Source organism: Bidens hawaiensis, unplaced genomic scaffold (assembly GCF_021521415.1).
Source record: "Bidens hawaiensis isolate Kalapana, Puna unplaced genomic scaffold, B.hawaiensis_p1.1 tig00051613_1, whole genome shotgun sequence".
Lineage (NCBI taxonomy): Eukaryota > Viridiplantae > Streptophyta > Magnoliopsida > Asterales > Asteraceae > Bidens > Bidens hawaiensis.
In genome coordinates, this window is record NW_027499273.1 from 1 (window position 1) to 20,365 (window position 20,365).

Consider the following 20,365-nt stretch of genomic DNA (forward strand, 5'->3'; position numbering starts at 1 on the left):
TGTTTTACCGGAAATAATATAAATAATGAGCAACCAAGGGTAACTAGCAATGCCAAAATATAATCTGGCCCTTTGTACTTCTTTTGCATTATTAAGGTTCCCCAAATCTACAATTAAAAAAAATTGATCGTAATTAGATCATTTCTGTTAAAATAATCAGTTTAATTTATACTTTTAGAACTTACCATTACTGGAATCATCTTGGCACACTTGGCTAAAGTTTGAACAGGAAAGCTAACATATTTAAGAGCCTGAAAATATATAATAATATAAGATAAGAATGTAAATAAGTACTCCAATTTAACACACAAAAAACGAATAAATATTATATAATACTAGAAAAAAAAATAAGCGTGCAAAGAGTATTAACCTCATATTGACATGTTGTAGTTAGTATGTTAGATATTGATACAATACCATATTTGTAAACAGGAGCAACAGGATCCAATGCTTTTTTACTTGTCTGCAATAAGAATAAAGCATAATCAATCCAATAAACATAAAAAAAAAAAGACATTATTAAAATGTAAACATACGTTGTAACTTATGATTCGATAAACAGAGTTTTGCTTCTGATTATCTAACTATTAAGAGTCAATTAATCAAGCTTTATACCAGCTGCAACAAAACCAGCTATCAAATGGTAAAAAAGATTTCATTAATTACCTAATTAGCCTTTCGTTTAATTTTATTTTAGAATTCTTAACAAGGCGACGAGGCGTCTCTTTTTCTAACAATAATATCTTTTTCATAAGGTTATGTATTAATTTATCAGATAATCGGAATTTTTAACACTCTTAAAACAACTTATAAATGATTACTACAAATTTAAAAAGAAAATACACATCCAACCACTATCTCCTGCCAACTGTTTTATGTTTTACTACGGTTAGTTATCTAATTCTGATTTGATCTTCAAAAAAGGTAAAATCAATATTAACCGAGACACGAATAACAACGTACTAATAAAAAAACTGCAGATACAGCTGAGGTGGTAATGCGGTTACAAAAAACAAGAAATAACGAGTGTTTGAAGAATTCGTGGTTTGGGCCATAAGGAACTCTCATTATCTTCTCCTGCAGATAAAAATTCAACAGTTGTTAAGTTCATGCTTTTCACACTGTTAATATCAAGAAAGTTATATACAAATAACAAATTTCAATCTTGTAGTTATCTCGAAATGAAAATCATATGAAATAAGAGTCGAATGAGGCAAACCTAACTTAAAACAGCAACAAAACAAAAGATGCTAAAAATAATAACAGTAAATATACCAATAACACAAAATGGTGATAAAAGTATAGCAGTGAAAAATAAAAGAGCAGAAAGACATGAATAAGGCAGCACAAATCCCTTTGAAAGTACCTATACGCTCCCGTAAAAGATCCATACACCAAGACCATGCTAAGGCAAAACTAAGCTAAGGCAGCCCAATAAAAAGCTAACACAACTTTATACATTACCTTAAAAAATTCATAACTTTATTGTACGTCTCCACTCTCCAAAACTTTTATCCCTGATCACGTCCTTAGGCTGCCCGTAGTGGGCGACATTGGAGGGGTGATGATTCAAGGGAACCCTCCCCCCCACCCCCACCCCCGGCGACAATAGGGGCGATTAAGGGGGGGGGATGACTATTTGTCGCCGGACGTGTTTGTTGATTTATTATTATTATAATAATAATACGTGTGTGTGTAATATATGTGTATATATATATATATATATATATATATATATATATATATATATATATATATATTGGGCTACAACACCATTACACCTCTAAAACAAAAACTCACTCTTTGTTGACTGAGCGCCACATGGCGCAAATCGCCCCATTTTGTAGCCCCTCCACTACACACAGCCTTAGAGATGTGCAAGTCTAGCTAACTCTACCTACTCCTCTCATCCAATGTCAGTTTGAGCCCAAACCACCTTATCTTCTACCTTCAACTTTTGCGCTTGTGTCTTCTTGATGGCCCACTAATCGGTTTCGTATAACATAGCCTGTCGGTCGAACTACAACCCCTATAAAACTTCCTCTTTAACCTCGTTGGGAACCTCTCGCTACACAACGCTCATGTGGCTGCTCTCTACTCACACAAGCCTATCTGAAGACGATGAACTACATCACCGTCTATGTCCCTGTCAATTTGTAAAAGCCATCCTAAATATTTGAACTTGGTTGTCTGACGGACAAGCTGGCCTTTACTAGAGAGATTTGTAAACATAGAGCGTCTTATCTTTAAACCTTTACACCCTAAGGGTGCTCGCCTCTCATTCAACCTCGGTTAGCTCTCTGCTAACCACTAGCAACAAAATATCACGAAATTTCCTTCAAAATCGACTTTAATAACTCATCCAAAACTAACGCCAATGCGCCCCAATATCTATCTAAACTCAAGAATATAATTACTATTTCTGGTTACAATTAGCTTAATCAACTCAATTCAGCTCACAAGAAAACAATAATTACAAAACGTAATATATAACAACAATTAAGATACCTGTAAGACACCATAGATGACAAGTGTAGACATGATTCCAACTACAGAAAGGGCACCTTTAAAAAACTTGTTATCTTTAGCATCTGCTAACGGTGGATCACTCATACCACCATCCATTACTAATAATAATAATAATAATAATAATAATATCAATGTATGTATGTGTATTTGATATTTATGGTGAATATAAATATTATATAAATAAAAGGGGTGTTTGATTGATAAACCCCCCCTATGGTTATTGAGAGCCGACAATTGGTATCAGATGTTTGATAACAACGTGCCGTAAAGGATAATAATAATAATAATAATAATAATAATAATAATAATAATAATAATAATAATAATATTATTGTTGTTGTTGGTTGTGTGTAAAATATGATGACGGGATGATCGATGGCGGGTTCGCCGGCCTTGGATTCACCGGCGATTTAAATTTTGGTTTTGTGGGAAAGTGGACTGACTCTGTTGCTTTTTTTTAATTTTCTCTGTGTTCTGTTTCTCGAAGATGTTGATGGGCGCCACGATGACTTTCGGTCGGTCTTAACATTATTATTATTATTATTATTATTATTATTATTATTATTATTATTATTATTATTATTATTATTAACCACAACCAACCAAGCTCAGCTGGTTTTGTTTTACGAGAGTTTAAGCTTAAACACATTTTATTTAAGCTTTTTTATGTAAAGTTTCAATTTGGCTGGTAAGTCATTTTTTTCAAGGTCAAGGTCAGGCTCAGCTAGTCTGTATGTTATATATTAATCATCACCATAATCAAAGTTTCGTTTATCTAGAGAATCATATTCGATCGATTATGGTTAGGTGGTGTAAACAAGGCAATCCCCGAGCTTGAGTAGGATCGTTTTAACTTACGATGGCTCAAGTTAGACGTTGGCTCGTAAGTCAGACTTGGTTTGTCTATTTTTTTTTATTAAATTGACTTACGAGAGCTCAAACTTGATTCGTTTTAAGTTTTTTTTTTCTAAAACTTAAGGTCCTCTCTTATATAATTTGTTATTGAATTATATACACCTGAAAGAAGCCAAAGTTCGGTTCAAGATGGATGCATTGTTTGAAATTAATACATCGAAGTATGAAAGAGATAAAACTTAAAGATACACAAGGCTCAACGAGCCAATACTAGCTTCGCATACAAGGTTTGAACTCAGGCTCGATAACTAACAAGTTTTGTTTGAGGTTCGGCTCGAAATAGCTCGGCTCATTTTAAACTTTTTATTGATCATATCTCGAGTAGCTGGTGTGCTAATCAATTCAATTTCACTCCTAGTCACGGATAATGGGTTTTAGGTGATGATCTGGTTAAGTTATGGGTCGGTCATTTAACCGTGAACAATAATTAGTTATGAAGTGTTTGGGCTTTACTTAAAATAGCCTAAAATATTGTAATTCGGCCTAAAAAGTTTAGGCTTAAAGTTTCTTTGACCTCGTAATAACTTGTCATTACATATTTGGGCTAACTTCTGTTGGGTTGGGCTTGTTTTTATCTGTCCACCTTTTTTGTTCATTTCCGTATTTCCATCCCAATATTCTTTATCCTTTTGAAAAGAGGAAAAAACCTGGTCTTTAATTTGTTTCTGTTTACTCTCAATTTGTTTGTACCGTGTATTGGAAATACAAGATATATCACAGTATCAAAAAAATGTTATTATAGAATAAATAAATAAATTACTTTTTTTATTTATACAAAATTTTCAAAACTGATTTTGTTCGGTAAAAATAGAAAACATTAGAGAATAAACCAAGCGTGTTTACAAAACAGAAAATAAAACCGACAACCCTAGTCTTAGCTCATGCTTAGACCATATGTGGTGGTTGCTTTGGCGGCGCCACACCTTCGCCATGTCAGAACATTTCAGAACACCAAAAAGGGTTAAACACCATTGAGCAGGGACACCAAGGCATTAAGCTTCAACTCTTTGGCAGCCGTTAAAAAGAAGTTGAGATGTCAGCCAGGGTCGGCTCCGAGAAAGCAAAAAAGTTTTGGGCCGAATGCGATTTTTTTTGGGCCTTAAGTAAAAGGAGTATTTTGTTAGGTTTAAACAATTTAATTTTTATATGAGTTTATTTGTCTATAATTTGGATTGTGTAAAAAACTTTTGTATAAAAATAAGGTTAAAAATGTCTCAAATGATACTAGAACCCATAACATTTTGAATGACAGTAATACCATTTGCCATTAGACCAAACTATTGGTTATGTAATTGAGTTTAAACATTAAATATACGTATTGTATTTAATAAAAATACATATAATTTTTTTTAAAAATAATTTTTCGGGCCTAGCGGGATGTCGGGATTGTTGCCGTCAACCACCCTTCCATCCCACTAGGCCAGTCCTGATGTCAACCACTAAAAACAAGCCATATGCCTTTGGCGGGGCGCCAGCCGCCACCATGGCCTCACATAACGTATGATTTTATAAAATTATTTAGCCATGGTCTGGTCTTGAAAATTAGACCCAAATAACACAATATAAGTATATATAACTAACTAGTTTTTAACTTCCGTATTACGGGGGTTGTTTTATATTGTTTATTCTAAGATTTATTTATTTTTTGTATTTATATTTTTTATTGTATGAAAGTTAATAATATACTTATGGTTTGATAATAAATTGTTTCATAAATAAATGAAATGTTATAACCCGGTTTAAAAGCTATATCGTTTTGATAAGAACCAAGACCCATTTATATTTTTTACTATAAAGTTGGTTTTTTAATTATAAATAATATTTATGAAATTTAATAATATACGTATGGTTTGATGAGACCAAGTCCTATTTATTTTTTTTACTATCAAATTGGTTTTTAATTTAAATAATATATATATCTTTTTTAAAATAAATCATATATTAATTTTTATTATATCCTATTTTATAGGATTTTTACATCATTAATTTGTTGAAAATAATTTTTAATTTAATGAGATATTATAACCCGTTTAAGGAATATCTGGGTTTGGTAAGACCCATAACCATGAATTTGAGTCAAATGCATGAGAAGCTCCATTCAAAAATCAAGCAAATCTGATGACTCCGAAAAAAGAGAGAGCGACCACATTGCGTCGTTTATATATATCATTATAGATATAGATTTAAATACCGATATTTTAGTTTTCTGACAAAAAAATATTACAAATACCATATCCATATAAAACGGATAATGAAACACATCCAAAAAGTATAAATACAAACTCTTATTCTTTTGGATAACAAAAACGTACCACGTTACATATCACATCCACAACAAGAGCCAGAGGTAGTTCTTTTGGCAACCACCACTCACCACTTCAAACCACCATCCCGTCACGTTACTGCCACGTCACCGCCAGCATGGACTCTATCTTATTCCACCACCCGCTCTTCCCGCCATTCACAACCACAAGACATCCGACAACCTACGCACTTCCTAAGCAGTCACCGTTACTTTCCGGCCACAAGCCACCAATTCTCACCTGCCGGGCACTCCGGGATTCCGGCGCCGGAGAAATTTTCCGGTCACCGGAAAATGTAGAAAAATTTAAAACAGTGGATGCTGAAATTACACCGGAAACAACTGATTTCTTTGTTAGTGACGCCGAGGGTGATCCCGATTGCCCCACCGAAGGCTTTTCATCTGTCGAAGATGCGCTTTCGGATCTCCGGCAAGGGAAGGTTTGTATAACCTTTCCCGATTATTGTGTTTTCTTTTTTTATATGTAACTTATAAAGTTATGATAAAAAACAAGTTTATAACATATATTACTATAAATTATAAATACAAGTTTTAGTTATAAGTAACATAAAATGATTAGAATCTATAAATTAGTTACAAATAACAAACAAACCGAGCTCGAGTTTTAAAGATAAAGCAAACTAAACTAACTCAAGTTTTAAAAATATAGCTTGAAATTAACTGAGTTTTAAAAATGAAGCAAACCAGGCTAACTCAAGTTTTAAAAATATAGCTCAACTCAGCCAAACATACTTTTGGCATTTTGGGCTAGGTTGGTCTATTCCCACAAAATGTTACAGGGGATGCAAACGAGTAAAGCCTTTTTATTAACTACTTGAGCTTGAATCGATAAAAAGTATGAAACGAGCCAAGATTTCTTGAGCTCGAGCTGAGCCTCAACTAAAGCCCGTTTAGTTATCGAGCCCGGGCTCGAGCCTTTTATTGGACGCTCGTTTAGGCTTGTCGAGCCTTGTGTATTTTTAATTTTACCTATTTTGAAGTTTTATGTATTAATTTAGAACTGATGGCCGAGCTTTTGCTAGTTTAAGGTACTACTTGAGCTTGGCTCATTTAAAATTTTTATTTAAATATATAAAAATAATTTAAACGTATATAAATTATTAAAAAATAATAAAAAGACAATTCACTGGCCAAATGTGAGCTCAGAAAAAGAGTTTGAAATGAGCCGAGCTTGATAACTCAAGCTCTGATAAGTCATTAACCAAGCTTGAACTCCAATTATTAATATATACATGTAACTTGTTTATTATTAATGCAAATTGTTTTAACAGTTTGTGATCATTGTTGATGATGAAAACGGTGATATCGAAGGAAACATTGTGTTTCCGGCAAGTTTCACGTCACCGGAAACCATCGCGTTTGTTATGAGACACGGTTCCGGTATAATATCCGTCGGTATGACGTCAGAAGATCTTGAAAGATTAAACCTTCCGTTAATGTCACCCGAAAATGAAAACTCAACGGCCCCATCTTTCACTGTTATCGTGGTAAATTTTACAAAAAAAATTATTACTACTACTACTATTATTATTATTAAAATTATTATTATTCACTTGGAATTTTCTTTATAAAGGACTCGATTGATACGTCCACGGGTGTATCGGCTTCGGATATAGCGAAGACGATACTTGCTTTAGCTTCTCGGGCCTCGGGGGCCGCAAGGTTTAGAAGGCCTGGCCATGTGTTTCCATTGAAATATAGGCCTGGTGGGATTCTAAGACGGGCGGGCCATACCGAGGCTTCACTGGATCTTGTGACACTTGCGGGTTTGGATCCGGTTTCAGTTCTTTCGACTATTGTGAACCCGGAGGACGGATCTATCGCGCTGTTGAACCGGTTAAAAACATTAGCGCGTGATCACAACATTCCCATTGTTTTGATCACGGATTTGATTAGGTAAGTTCTTTCGGATAATCAATAGTGAGTTAACCATTAATTCATGTAATTAATCTTGACGGTTTTCTTCACATTGTAGATATCGAAGGAAGCGGGAGAGACTGGTCGAAAAAATCTCGGTTTCTAGGCTACCTACGCGGTGGGGTTTGTTTGAAGCCCATTGCTATCAAAACAAACTAGAGGGGACCGAACATATAGCCGTTGTAAAGGTACTTATCGGGTGATTTTGGCCCGTTAAGGTTAATTTTATTTTAAACGAAACTAGAGGTAAAACATACACATTACATGATCGGCCCGCTCAAAAGTAAACGGGCTGAAATTGTTACATACATCTACTTAAAATTCCATGGTGTATAGGGGGACATAGGGAACGGGCTCGATGTGTTGGTACGGGTCCACTCAGAATGTATGACAGGGGATATATTCGGGTCAGGTCGATGCGATTGTGGTAATCAGTTATCATTAGCGATGGAAATCATCCGAGGAAACGGGACGAGGAGTCCTTATCTATCTTCGGGGACACGAAGGTAGAGGTATAGGCTTGGGGCACAAGTTACGGGCCTATAACTTGCAAGATCTCGGTCATGATACCGTTGAAGCCAATCTAGAACTTGGGTTTGCTCCCGATGCACGCGAATACGGAATTGGAGCTCAGGTTAGACATCTAAACAGAAGCATTTATCTAGGTTGGCCTGGCCCGTTAACACCTTTTGTTTATTTTATGATTTTGTATTGGGCAGATGTTAAGAGACATTGGAGTTCAAACGATGCGCCTAATGACAAACAACCCGGCTAAGTTTACCGGGCTCAAGGGCTACGGGCTGGCGATCGTGGAACGGGTCCCGGTAATGACCCCCGATTACAGACGAAAATAGGAGGTACTTAGAAACTAAGAGGACAAAAATGGGCCATATATATGGGTCTGATATACCAGACCTTTAGTCAGCCCAAACATACCATTTTTTAAAATGTTTGGACTATAATCAATATATAGTGTTTATACACATTATGTTTGCATTCGCTTCTGGCCCGAGCCCGAAACCAAAAACTGCTCAAATATAAAACCCAAGGCCAACTGGCCCGGTCACTCGGGTTGGGTGGTTCCGACCAAATAACGCGCACCCCTACACATTAAAAATAAATAAAAAGAAAAATAAAAATTTGGCATCTTAATGTAACCTTTGCTTCTTTCCAATTGTGCCTAAATTGCTAGCACTAGGCCAAGCTGCCACCATCCCCCCTTGAACATTACTAGCGAAATTAACCTCGCCAAAACGTAAAAGATCACCACTACCGCCGCCACCGTCTATGCCAGACATCATATGAGAAGAACTCCCACAAGCCATTTTGGCATACGGTTGTGATTGCTTCAACGCCATCATCGGTGATCTCAACTTATGATGATCCCCGACATCTAACTTTTGGGCTGCATTGACGTGATCCACTGCAGCTGTCATTGATGGGACGTGAAACGTCTTTAATGATGGTGGATTCCGCCATGTGGGAAGTGGGCCCGATAGTAGCAATGTCTGTAGAAGCGGGCCTGCTTCCACTACTGCTTCAAGCAAATTACCCTTTTGTGGCAAAGCCTTGCCTTTAATCATATCCTCCATCACCAAAGAAGCTTGATCCACCTTTTGCACATTCACCAAACCATTTTGATCATTAATATTCAAAAACTCGGGAGACGAAATGGGATTAAAAGGTGATTCAACAGGAGACGAGCTTCGTTTATAAGGCTCGGAAACGGTATTTGATTCAGTAGTACTTGAATTTGCCTTCGCGGGCTTCATTAACGGGACTTGATTATTACGGATCAAAGGGTCCTTCAATGGCATAATCTTGTTTACTAGCTTTTGAAGTTGATCTTTTGCTTCATCTCTTTCCTGACAAACAATCTTTAGAGACTGTAATAACTGTTTCGTCAATTCCATGTTCTTTTTCATTTCTTCGTGGTTTTCGGCTTTTACGGCTTCTAATTCAAGTGTTGTGTACAAAAGCTTTTGTTTAAGTTCATCAACATTCTGCAATATCATAAACTCAAATTAGTTAGATTAATAACTATTAAAAAAACAAATAAGTTTGATGTTTATGATTAAAATGTGAATTATTATTTAATAATAATATACGGGTAAGATTAATCAACGTTAACAAAGACTTAAAATGGCACAAAGACTATTTCTTGATTGCACACAGGAACAGGAAAATTGATAGGAAATTAAAAAAAAAACGTTCAAAACGAAAAAAAGTGGATAAAAAGAAATGTAAAAAAAATTGGAATTATAATAATTTAAGTTTTGAAAGTTTTGATTTTAATAAACTAAATTATAATACCTTAAAACCAATTATAATGCATATTGTTTTCTATTTTGTCTTCAAAGACAATCTTTATCCAACGTGATTGTTATTGACAAAGAAAATGAGAGTTAGTAGTGTCAATGATCATATTACAAGTACGGATTATTATAATAAAATATTAAAATTCAATGTCACTTTATTAAACTGTTTTCATTTTAATGTTTCATATTATATGAACTTGTTTACTTTATTAAAGTTTCTCCATAAAATTGTTTAAAAAAATATCATAACACTAATCACAATTAAAAACCAAAATTCTCATAGATATAAAGAGGTTAAACTTTTAAACAATTCATTAAAGTGAACCTTCTTCCACAAAAACACAATTAAACCACATTAATGAAACCAAAAGTCCCCATGAATGGGATAGAAATAACCATCAAGTACTTAAAAGAACAATTTAAACAGTTTCACATGGGATAGAAATAACATACAAATATGGAGAAATATCACAATCTTATATTCAACTTGACTAGACATGCCATTTGATTGACATATTAGCACAACTCCATCCATGATTAATCTTGATAAATCAAATTTTAAAATGAATCATAAAAAACTAAAAAATTCTCAAGAAATGCTAGTAATTGACAAATTAGCAAAATCCCAGCAAATAAATAATGGAATTTGAGCTAAAATATCTTGTGACAAAATATAGAAACATATAAGAATTTAAGAATTCATGAACCCACCTCTTGATAACTCCATAAAGATGCAAATTCCTCCATTCTTTATCTTTATTCTGTGTTGATATTTTGTGAGGGAGTTCAGACAGAGAAAGGTGTGAACTCTTTTATAGAACGAAGCTCAAGATATTAGATTTTTCTTTTTTTATTACAAAAAAATAAATAAAATAAAATAAAGTTTCGGTGGATTTTCTTTTTTCTTTTTGAATTTTAAAATTGGGTTCCATTTTTTAGGGAAATTGTCTCTTGCTAAATATAATCACTCTTATGGTTGTTATGGAAAATAAATACGTTTTTAATTTTCACATTTTAATAATGGTAAGTTGCCTTTAATAACCATGCAAAGCAAAAAAGAGGACATTTTTTTTTTCGTTTTAATTTAGTAAACTAGGTTATAGCCCGCATGACACGCGGATGGAATAACATGTCACTAAACATAATCAACTTAAACATCAATTTAAACAAACATGTATTTCTTTAACTATTATAACTTGATAGATTTACATTGTCACTAAACACATCACCATACCAACCAAAAATTAATAAATTTACATTGTCTTAATATTAAAACTTTCAAATTACAAGAAGTTAATTTGAGCATAACAACCATTACACATCAACAAAATAACTCATAATGTTCTTTGTATTAAACCATTATCAACATCTTGAAAACTTCAACCAAAATAAAATCACTTTTCCTAACACGCCTGAAAACTGTTACAACACAATAGCAGATTATATAAAATATAAACCACACAAAACAACATGTATAATAATTAGTAATATATAAACATTACTAAAGTTGTTATATGGAACCAATAAATTTTAACTTCCAAATTATAGTTATTAGAAAGTGTAAAGAGGTGTTGACCATCTACTACTGTATTAAATCTAACTTCAATATCTAAAGAATTTATATTGAAAATGTATATTTAGAATGGTTTACTATATTTAAGGTTAATCAAAATCAGTTAACAAAGACAATAATAAGTTGCATAATTTTAAAATGAAATAATAATAAGAATAATATATAAACATTAAGCTCTCTCCTTAATTATCGTTTTTGTAGTCAAACATTATAATATATTTGAATTTCAAATTAGTGTAAAATAAAAGATTAACATTTTTAGAAATTTCTAGAATATATTATATTTGGAAAAATAAAGATTGATCATAAAATAAAGTATATTTAGAATCTAAGATTATATACTATTATATAACTTTATGTACTATTATATAATTTCATATCACGAATAAACACCTTAACAATCTTTTCTCATATAACAATATATAGATAATTAGAGACTATTAATAATATAATCGTAAGAAAATTTATAATTAGTTTAATTGAGATAAATAATAAATAATAAAATATGTTGATTTTGAGAATGAAAAGGTGGTCCGATACGTTACCAGTTATGGGCAAACCGGTTAGTTTTAAACAATTAGAAATCCAAGGCTAGCATTCTAGAGACCATTCTTCTTCTTATTTTTTTTTCCCTAAAATAAACGATTGATTATATTCAAAATGTATATTTAGAATGTATTATTATATAATAAATTTAATATTTCAATATTTAAGGTTAATCAAAATCGTTTAATATTTAATAATAATACGTTGCTTAATTTAGGAATTATATAACAATAACAATAATAAAAAACATAATAGTTTCATTAACTATCGTTATTATAGTCAAACTTTTAAATATATTGGAATTTCAAATTTTTGTAAAAATGTCAATTATTATTATTATTATTAATAAATTATAAAATTATGGAATAATAACGGATTAATTTAATGTAGATTAATATTTTTAGAAACTTCTAGAACAGATTATATTTGGAAAATAAATATTATACTTTTTTGTTTAATTTTAAAATTAACTATTATGATTTAGTAAATTTACTAAATTTATAATTCAATAAATATTAATAAAAATTTAGAAACTTTATAATTATATACGGTTATATAATTTTATTTAATATTATATAAAAACATAAATTATTTCCTTAATTATAGTTAATTTAGTCAAACCTTTAAATATAGTCAGTAATAATTTAAATTTGAATTTCAAATTATAGTCAAAAGGTTAATTAATATTGAAATCAGTTATGTATATTAATATCTTTATTAAATTCTAGAATAAATTATATATGGAAGGTGAATATTATAATTTAATATGTATTTTAATTTTAAAAATCAATATTATATTTAGTTTAGTAAATTTAGTATATTTATAATTAGTAAATGTTAATAAAAAAATTAGTAATTTTATAATTAATATTTCAAGAATATTAAATTAAAGATTAAAGATCATAACCCAATAAAATATTAAAGAGTACTGAATCAAAATTGGCCAGAAAAATATTAAAAATTGATTATATAAAAATCAAATAAATTACATGAATTGTGAAAAATACATAAATACATAAATAATAACAAAAATATACATCAATATTAAACAAAAAATAAGATATCTTATCAACAAATATTCAACCCATGAAATTAGCTATATCAAGTTGGGAACATAACCTAAAATGAGAAAATTAAATATTAATATTCGCTTTACAAATAACAAATTTTAATCGTGGTAATGTTACATGTTATGAAATATTTATCCAGTAATTCATAAAATTCAACTTTAATTTAAATTTGGAAATTTATAAATTTTAAATTACATCGTTTTAGAAATAATAAATTTTAGTGATGGTAATTTTAGACATTATGAATGTTTGTTTAATCAGCCATTTATAAAGTTCAACTTAAAGTTAAAATCAACTTTAATGTTTGACCAGGCAATTTGTTTGACCGACTTAAACATTTGACCAACAATTAAATAAAAAAATCAACTTTAATTTAAATTTGGAAATTTAAACTTTTTAAATCAAATAGTTTTATAAAATAATAAATGGTAATGATGGTAAGTTTAGACTTTATGGAATATTGACCAACCATTTACAAATTTCAACTTTAACTTAAATTTGGAATTTAAAATTCGAAATTGTAATCGTTTTAGAAATAAAAAAAAATTAGTCGCGGTAATGCTACATGTTATGGAATGTTAAACCACTGATTTACAATTTATTATTGGCTTTACTGGAAAAAGAATAATGATAATGTCCACGGATGAAACTTTTTATTTAGAACCTAGAAGAACAACATGTGAAAGAAAAAAACAGGAAAAATATAAAACTTCAAATAAATATAAAACAACCATTGTTATAGGTATAACACATGAACGGAAAAACTTACCGGTAAAACGTAAAAACGTAGAAATATTAGCTTCATCGCCGTTTTTGATTTAGAACCTAAACTGATTTTAAAAAAACCAGTTAACAATGAAAACAAAGATAAAAAGGTTAGATCTACAATAACCGGAAGAAAATATGATGTTGCCGGAAAAAGATATAACATTGCCGGAAAATATGATGGTGGAGTTAGTAAGCCGAGAGAGATAGGGAGGGAGAGATAGAGAGTAAACACAAACAAAAATGGAAAACAAAAATCTTATCGGAAAACCTTACCGGAAAACCGTAATAACTTCAAAATATCAATTCAATCTTGGATTTTGATATACAACCTAAAGAGATTATTACAAAATTATATAACAATTAAAATAAATATAAAACCATTTCGGAAAACCTTGCCGGAAAATCAAATAACCTTGTTGGCCATTAGAGTATAATATATAACCTTACCGGAAAACGATTAATCCTGATCTACATTACCGGTATATAGAAGATGATGGATCGTGGAGTTAGTAAGTCGAGAGAGAGAGAGAGAGAGAGAGAGAGAGAGAGATTAAAATGATTTTGGTGGAAAATATTAAGGTTTAAATAAGTTTTTTGGTGTTTGGTCAACATGACACATGGCAGAATATTAGAGCACATGAGAATGGTAATATGGTGACTGGATTGCACATGTGGACAACCTAGAAGAAGGCCATGTGTCCATATTGTATTGCTTTAATAGTATTTAAAGATACGTGTATATTTTGTTTACACATAATTTTTTCATATTCATGTTCATGTTTGTCTCCCCAAAATATTTATATCACACAACGTATGTTACTATGTTAAACTATATTATTAACTTTTACTTAACATATCTTGATAGTTAATACAGCTCGTGTAATACACAGATTACTAGCATGGTAGAATAGATAACCTGGTAGAATCAATGAAAGAGAGAAACAGAAAAGGTTAGATAACCGTCTTTTGTATAACATTCAAAACAATAGATACAAATGAAAATACGATTTAAGTGGTCCTTTACGTATTATTAGTTACGAAACAAACATCATCTCTAGTTTGAGAGTTTAAACTAGGTTTTTAGACAAATAAGATGACTTTATATAATTGTTAGAATCTAAAACGTGTTAAATCCGTTTAGTTTGGCTTGACAATATTTTTTATGCCTTTTGTGAATAAGTACGTTTTTTTAACGGCATTGTGAATAATTATAAGTTATTAGATGCTGTTATCAAATTAATTTTATTGTAGATTAAAGTAGAAGTTTTTTTATTTTGAGTTGCTATTTATTGATGATTTATTTGTTTTCTATTTATTGAACTTTGTAACTATTAATAAATTTATCTGGATAATTTTTTTAACTAAACCCGACAATGTTATGGCATATAGCATACAGTTTAAATTGTGTACCACCGATTGAATAAATAAATACAGATCTGAGAAAGTTAAAAAAAAAGAATTATTAGATTAAAATAATTCCATCTTTAATTAGTTGGTCAATAATTCACATATTTTTCCATGTTTTTTATTTTATAATCCCCCGTTAAAAATAATTAATGGGGTTAACTTTTTGCTGATGTGGCTATATGAGTTGGCATTTGAAAATCCAACGTGGCTTTTTTTTTCAAGGGTTATTACGTGGCATCCCTCACCCATATAACCAGTGTTTTAAAAACCAGTTCAAACCGGCCGTTGAACCGGTTAAACCGGATTTCTCACAGCAGGCCGGTAGTTTGAGTCCGATATTTTTGGCCGGTTTGCTAAAACATCGTACCGGCGGTTTTTGTTTAAAATACCGTTTTTTTACCGACAAACCGGTTTTATGTCCGAGAAATTTTTTATATTTGCGGCCCATATTTTTTTGAAAATTAGTTTTAAACCCAACAATTAACATTCTAACGTGTAAACTTTAAGACTATTTTTTTTATATTGAGTGCTTTTACATTATTTTTTTAATATGGATTAACTTTTTAATTATTTTTTATTATGGAATCATTTATTTTTGACATATTTTTGAATTGAAGTTACATTTATAGGAAATTATAAAGTAAACTATTCAACCGGTTGAACCTTCCGGTATAACCCGGTTCAACCGGCTGTACCATTTTTTAGCCCAATCTGGTACATGTAAAATACCGGTTTTTAAAACATTGCATATAACCCCAAACTATAGATTGAAGCCCTAATTCCGCCGCCGGAGTAGCTACGACACCACCTCCGCCGCAAGTGTATTGGAATCAAGTGAAGGAGGCAAAAAACTTGAATTCTGAGAACTACCCGGTTGATTATCAACAATATTATCATCTGGTTGTTGCTCAAATTGACCCAATTGTTTCGGGTTATGCTCAAAATTCACAATTGGAGAATTCGGGTTTACGTTTCTTGGTACCGGAGTTGCAGTGGGTTTCCACGTTGGAATCTCAGCAAGTTCATCAATGGTGGATTTAGCTTTCTTATGAAGCCGGTCCACAGTTTTACTTGGCGTCATACCCAAGCCGAGCTTGCACATCGTAAAACTGTATCGCAGTATGCCCAGACAACCGTACACAGCGGTCTCTTGGACCTTTCGCCGTACAGACCTTATTGTGTCTATCTTTCCGGCCGGTGGACCGTACAAGCAGATAAAAAACTTAATTTTAGATAACAAAAAAAGCCACGTTGGATTTTTAAATGCTAACTTAAATAGCCACATCAGCAAAAATTTAACCCCGTTAAATATTTTTAACGGGGGATCATAAAACAAAATTCATGGAAAACGTGGGACTGCTAGAGAGAAACAACTCAGGTGATATTATTATTGGCCAACTCATTAAAGGTGGTATTATTTTAATCCAATAATCCAAAAAAAAGAAGAACGAAGATAAATACCTCATAAAATGTTGTCGGTAGCTAATGGTTTCATCATTTAAATTTTCGATTATTGTGTGTGTGTGTGTATATATATATATATATTGAACGACCAACTAAGTAACGACGGGTACTCCGTACGCGGCCCCCATTGGCTAAAGGTAGCCCGAGCCAGCCACTAGTCCGGACGGACGGAGCCCCTAGGATCCACCTATTGAGGGATTCACCGGAAAAACCCGACCCCCACGCCCGTCAAATGGCACGACAGCGAGAAGCCGGTAAAACCGGGTGAGATCAGGACTCGAACCCTGGCAAGCCATGGTCATCCCTCATATCTCCCATATAAATTGGTGATAGTGAGGTTTGTACCTCCTACCTCTCACTTGTAAAGTAAGTGCTCTACCATTGAGCCACAACTAATAATATTTTTATTTTTTATTTTTTGAAATAACTGTCGTAATATTTTGCTTCTTTTTCTTTAGTATTTTAAAGTCAAATTTATAAGTAAAACATTAGAAACCCGACAACATATGAAAGCTATATATATATATTTGTTTTTTAATCATAAGGAAATAAGGCTTATTTGATTATTTGAAAAAAAGTAAAAGCATTACATCAATAGAAGTTTTTGTAAGAAGAATTAAAAAGTTTTACCCGATACCAAATTTGAGATCAAGCACAGGGGGTGTTTGGGATTTATTATTTTATCTTTTTATAATTTTTTCATTAAGTTAATAAGTTACAAAAGTGTAACTTATGAAACTTTTTCTCTCATAATATAAGCAATCCCAAAAACTTTATTACTTTTCAAAAAGTTATAAGTTATAAGTTGGTAAAAATAAGCAATCCTAAACACCCCCTCAGTCTAGCTCGAGCTTCTTTTTAGTATAATTATTTAACAATTAATTTTCATTTTCAATTATCTTTTCTTCTTGTGAGACTTAAACCCTAGTCTTTGTTAGGTAACACCAACATCTTTAACACCACACCACAAGAGGTGGGGGAGTCTAGCTCGAGCTAACTCATTTATATTGATATTAAGATTTGATATTTAAATAAAAAATTAATACCAAATTAATTTAGAGTGTTCTTTAGTATGCCTATTATCCCGGACCAACTATTTGAAAATTGTTTTGCAAAATTTGTACTTGAATGCTTGTGTGAACTAGTTAGTCCAGATTTCATTGGGGACAACCTTAACAAGATAGAGATGTGAACATGCCTATGTGTGTTTGAACACCGAACACATCACTGGTCACGAGTCTAACAATGGTCTATCAGCGTCACAGGTGGCGTGCTTGATAACCTGCTTGAACCGGTCATGGGAAAGATTGGTTGAGATCTAGAACCATCATTCAATCGTTAGAGTAATGGATCAACCCATGTGGAGGATTGAGATGATCTCAAGTGAATATAGCATAGGCACACTTGGATCACCTTTCTTACGAGTGTCCCTTTTGCTGAAGCCAATACTTATGTGGGTTGTCAGCATTGTTGCTCGATTAACTATGATGTGAGCCACATGCATGAGGACTTGCATGGTTATGGTGGTGGGAGAATGTTGTGGACTACTTGTTTAAAGATTGCTTTGCCAAGTTTTTTACTTGACTGCTTGTGTTTAACGACTTTTCCAGAACAACGTAAACGAGATAGAGACGCGAACATGTCTTAGTGTGCTTGCAGCCTTGCACGCCGAACACACCACTAATGGCGAGTTGTTAATGCTCACCTAATGAGTCAAATGCAGGACAAAACCAGTGACCTTAATAATTAGTGAGACATATAAGTTATCTGAGCGCGCCATACGGGGGCTCGAAGATGACTTTGTGATATTATGAACACATAACATGTGGGATTTTAGATAAATGGATTTGGGTTTTAAAAATTAAAATTTTGAATTGAGTTTGGCTTGTTTACAAACCGAGATAACTTGACTCGAATCATTTATTAAAGAGCCAATTTAAAATGCATTTCTAGGCACAAACTTTGTTGAACAGCCTTGATGTTGCATGTGTATATAGCATTTTGCTTACTAATGTGTACATTCTATAATTACCATAAGTTTATTAGGCAATAGTAGAGCTTAAAATTAAACTTAAAAATATAACTTAGAAACTATTTTTTAAGGTATTATCATATTCCATGGAATATAAAGTAAGAACGAGAAGACAACCTAATTTCAATTACTCATTACTCATAAATAAGTCAAATAAGAGTTTAAATAGCTAAAACTGGATCTAAAGATAAGATTTAAATAACTCTTGTTTGCAAAAATCATTGGACTATCATTAAACCAATCGGTCTTTACTGCATAATTATAATAACAGATTAGTAAATGGGTCCTCCTAACCACACCTCACATCTCACAAGACGATGCGTTTAGCCCTTACCGTGGCGATTTATACGACGTGACTGATTTGACGACGTCGACGGTTGATTTGATTGGCGAAGTCTGTCGTTGTCCACAAATACGCCCTGTTTAGACCTTAACGATGCGTTTACACCCCTCAATTATTTAGGTTGATTCCCAGACTTGTGGTGGTATCCATTAGCATGCAAACATAAATTTTGGATACACTACATACAAAGTGCCCAAATTCCCAACTCAAGAAAATGTCTTGGATGTTTGACGGTTATTTTCCGAGCCCGTTGAGGACAAACGACGAGGCAAGTATTCCAGATTTGAATCTTGCGCCGCCGGGGTTTGTAGATTATGACCGGGGGGGGGGGGGGGGCGTTGCCAAATTTGAACCAGGTATCGTCACATGTTTATTTGGGTTACCCGTCGTCATTAATTTCTGAAATTAGATTTGTTAACAATATATTTTGTTAGGAATATTTTGTGCACGACCAACCGGATTGGTATTTGGCGCCTAGCAGCAGTTCGTACCTGTCACAGCCTGAACATGATTACGGTCAGCTGTCATACCGTTTATCAGGAGACCCGCATTACGTTGCCCAGCCTTCGTACCATTTTAATACCGAGGAGCCGTATTCATGTAGTCAACGTTCGTACCCATTACCAGTAGGTGATGCGTATCGGTCACAACCAGAACCAGGCCATATTCTTGAAACCCCCCACAAGAATGTTGATGAAGATTACGGCAGACATAATTCTGACGACGATGGTGATAATTACATTCGCGAGGCTAGGGTGTCATATAAAACGGATATCGTACGAGCCAATTTGTTTTATTTAATAAAAATATTTTGTAATTAGTGGTTGGCTTGAACTTGTTTTATATTTGACGTTAATATTGTTTCAGTTATTTTCTTCCCGTGAGGAGCTGGAGGAGTCGAAGAAAAGAGGTCGGGAGCATGGGTGTGTTGTTGTTGTCCAGCGGTCTAGGCCAAGAGCCGTGGATCTTGGATGCAATCGCGACGGGGAACCAAAACTCACCGCCACAATCAGGCGTACAGGCAGTATAAAGAAGGGCTGTCCGTTTAAGCTAAAAGGAAGGCACAACCGTGTTGGTAATTTTGGAAGCTTGTGGTCGTAAACGAGACGCACAACCACGACCCGTTCGTCTTTAAGGAGGGTCACACGTATCTAAGGAGA

At 32.8% G+C, this 20,365-nt stretch overlaps 2 protein-coding genes and 1 pseudogene across 3 annotated transcripts; 1 reads left to right on the forward strand and 2 right to left on the reverse strand.

Annotated features, from left to right (window-relative positions):
- Positions 1-8: 8 nt before the first annotated feature.
- LOC143599206 (UDP-galactose/UDP-glucose transporter 5B-like) lies at positions 9-2,647 on the reverse strand (the record flags this gene model as incomplete). Its single annotated transcript, XM_077077209.1, has 5 exons — positions 2,509-2,647; positions 964-1,077; positions 371-463; positions 186-251; positions 9-107 (listed from the first exon to the last, which is right to left on the reverse strand). Coding segments are annotated over exons 1-5 (489 nt in total), but the record flags the coding sequence as incomplete, so codon positions are not given.
- A 3,156-nt stretch (positions 2,648-5,803) lies between these two features.
- On the forward strand, positions 5,804-8,956 carry LOC143599210 (monofunctional riboflavin biosynthesis protein RIBA 3, chloroplastic-like; annotated as a pseudogene). Its single transcript, XR_013147266.1, has 6 exons — positions 5,804-6,186; positions 7,039-7,254; positions 7,341-7,663; positions 7,743-7,872; positions 8,021-8,318; positions 8,404-8,956. The product of XR_013147266.1 is annotated as a monofunctional riboflavin biosynthesis protein RIBA 3, chloroplastic-like (transcript).
- LOC143599208 (uncharacterized) lies at positions 8,748-10,834 on the reverse strand. The gene is made up of 3 exons (XM_077077212.1): positions 10,714-10,834; positions 8,843-9,687; positions 8,748-8,787 (listed from the first exon to the last, which is right to left on the reverse strand). Exons 1-3 carry the CDS (start codon positions 10,747-10,749, stop codon positions 8,748-8,750), a joined length of 921 nt encoding a protein of 306 aa, XP_076933327.1. The 5' UTR covers positions 10,750-10,834.
- Positions 10,835-20,365: the final 9,531 nt, after the last annotated feature.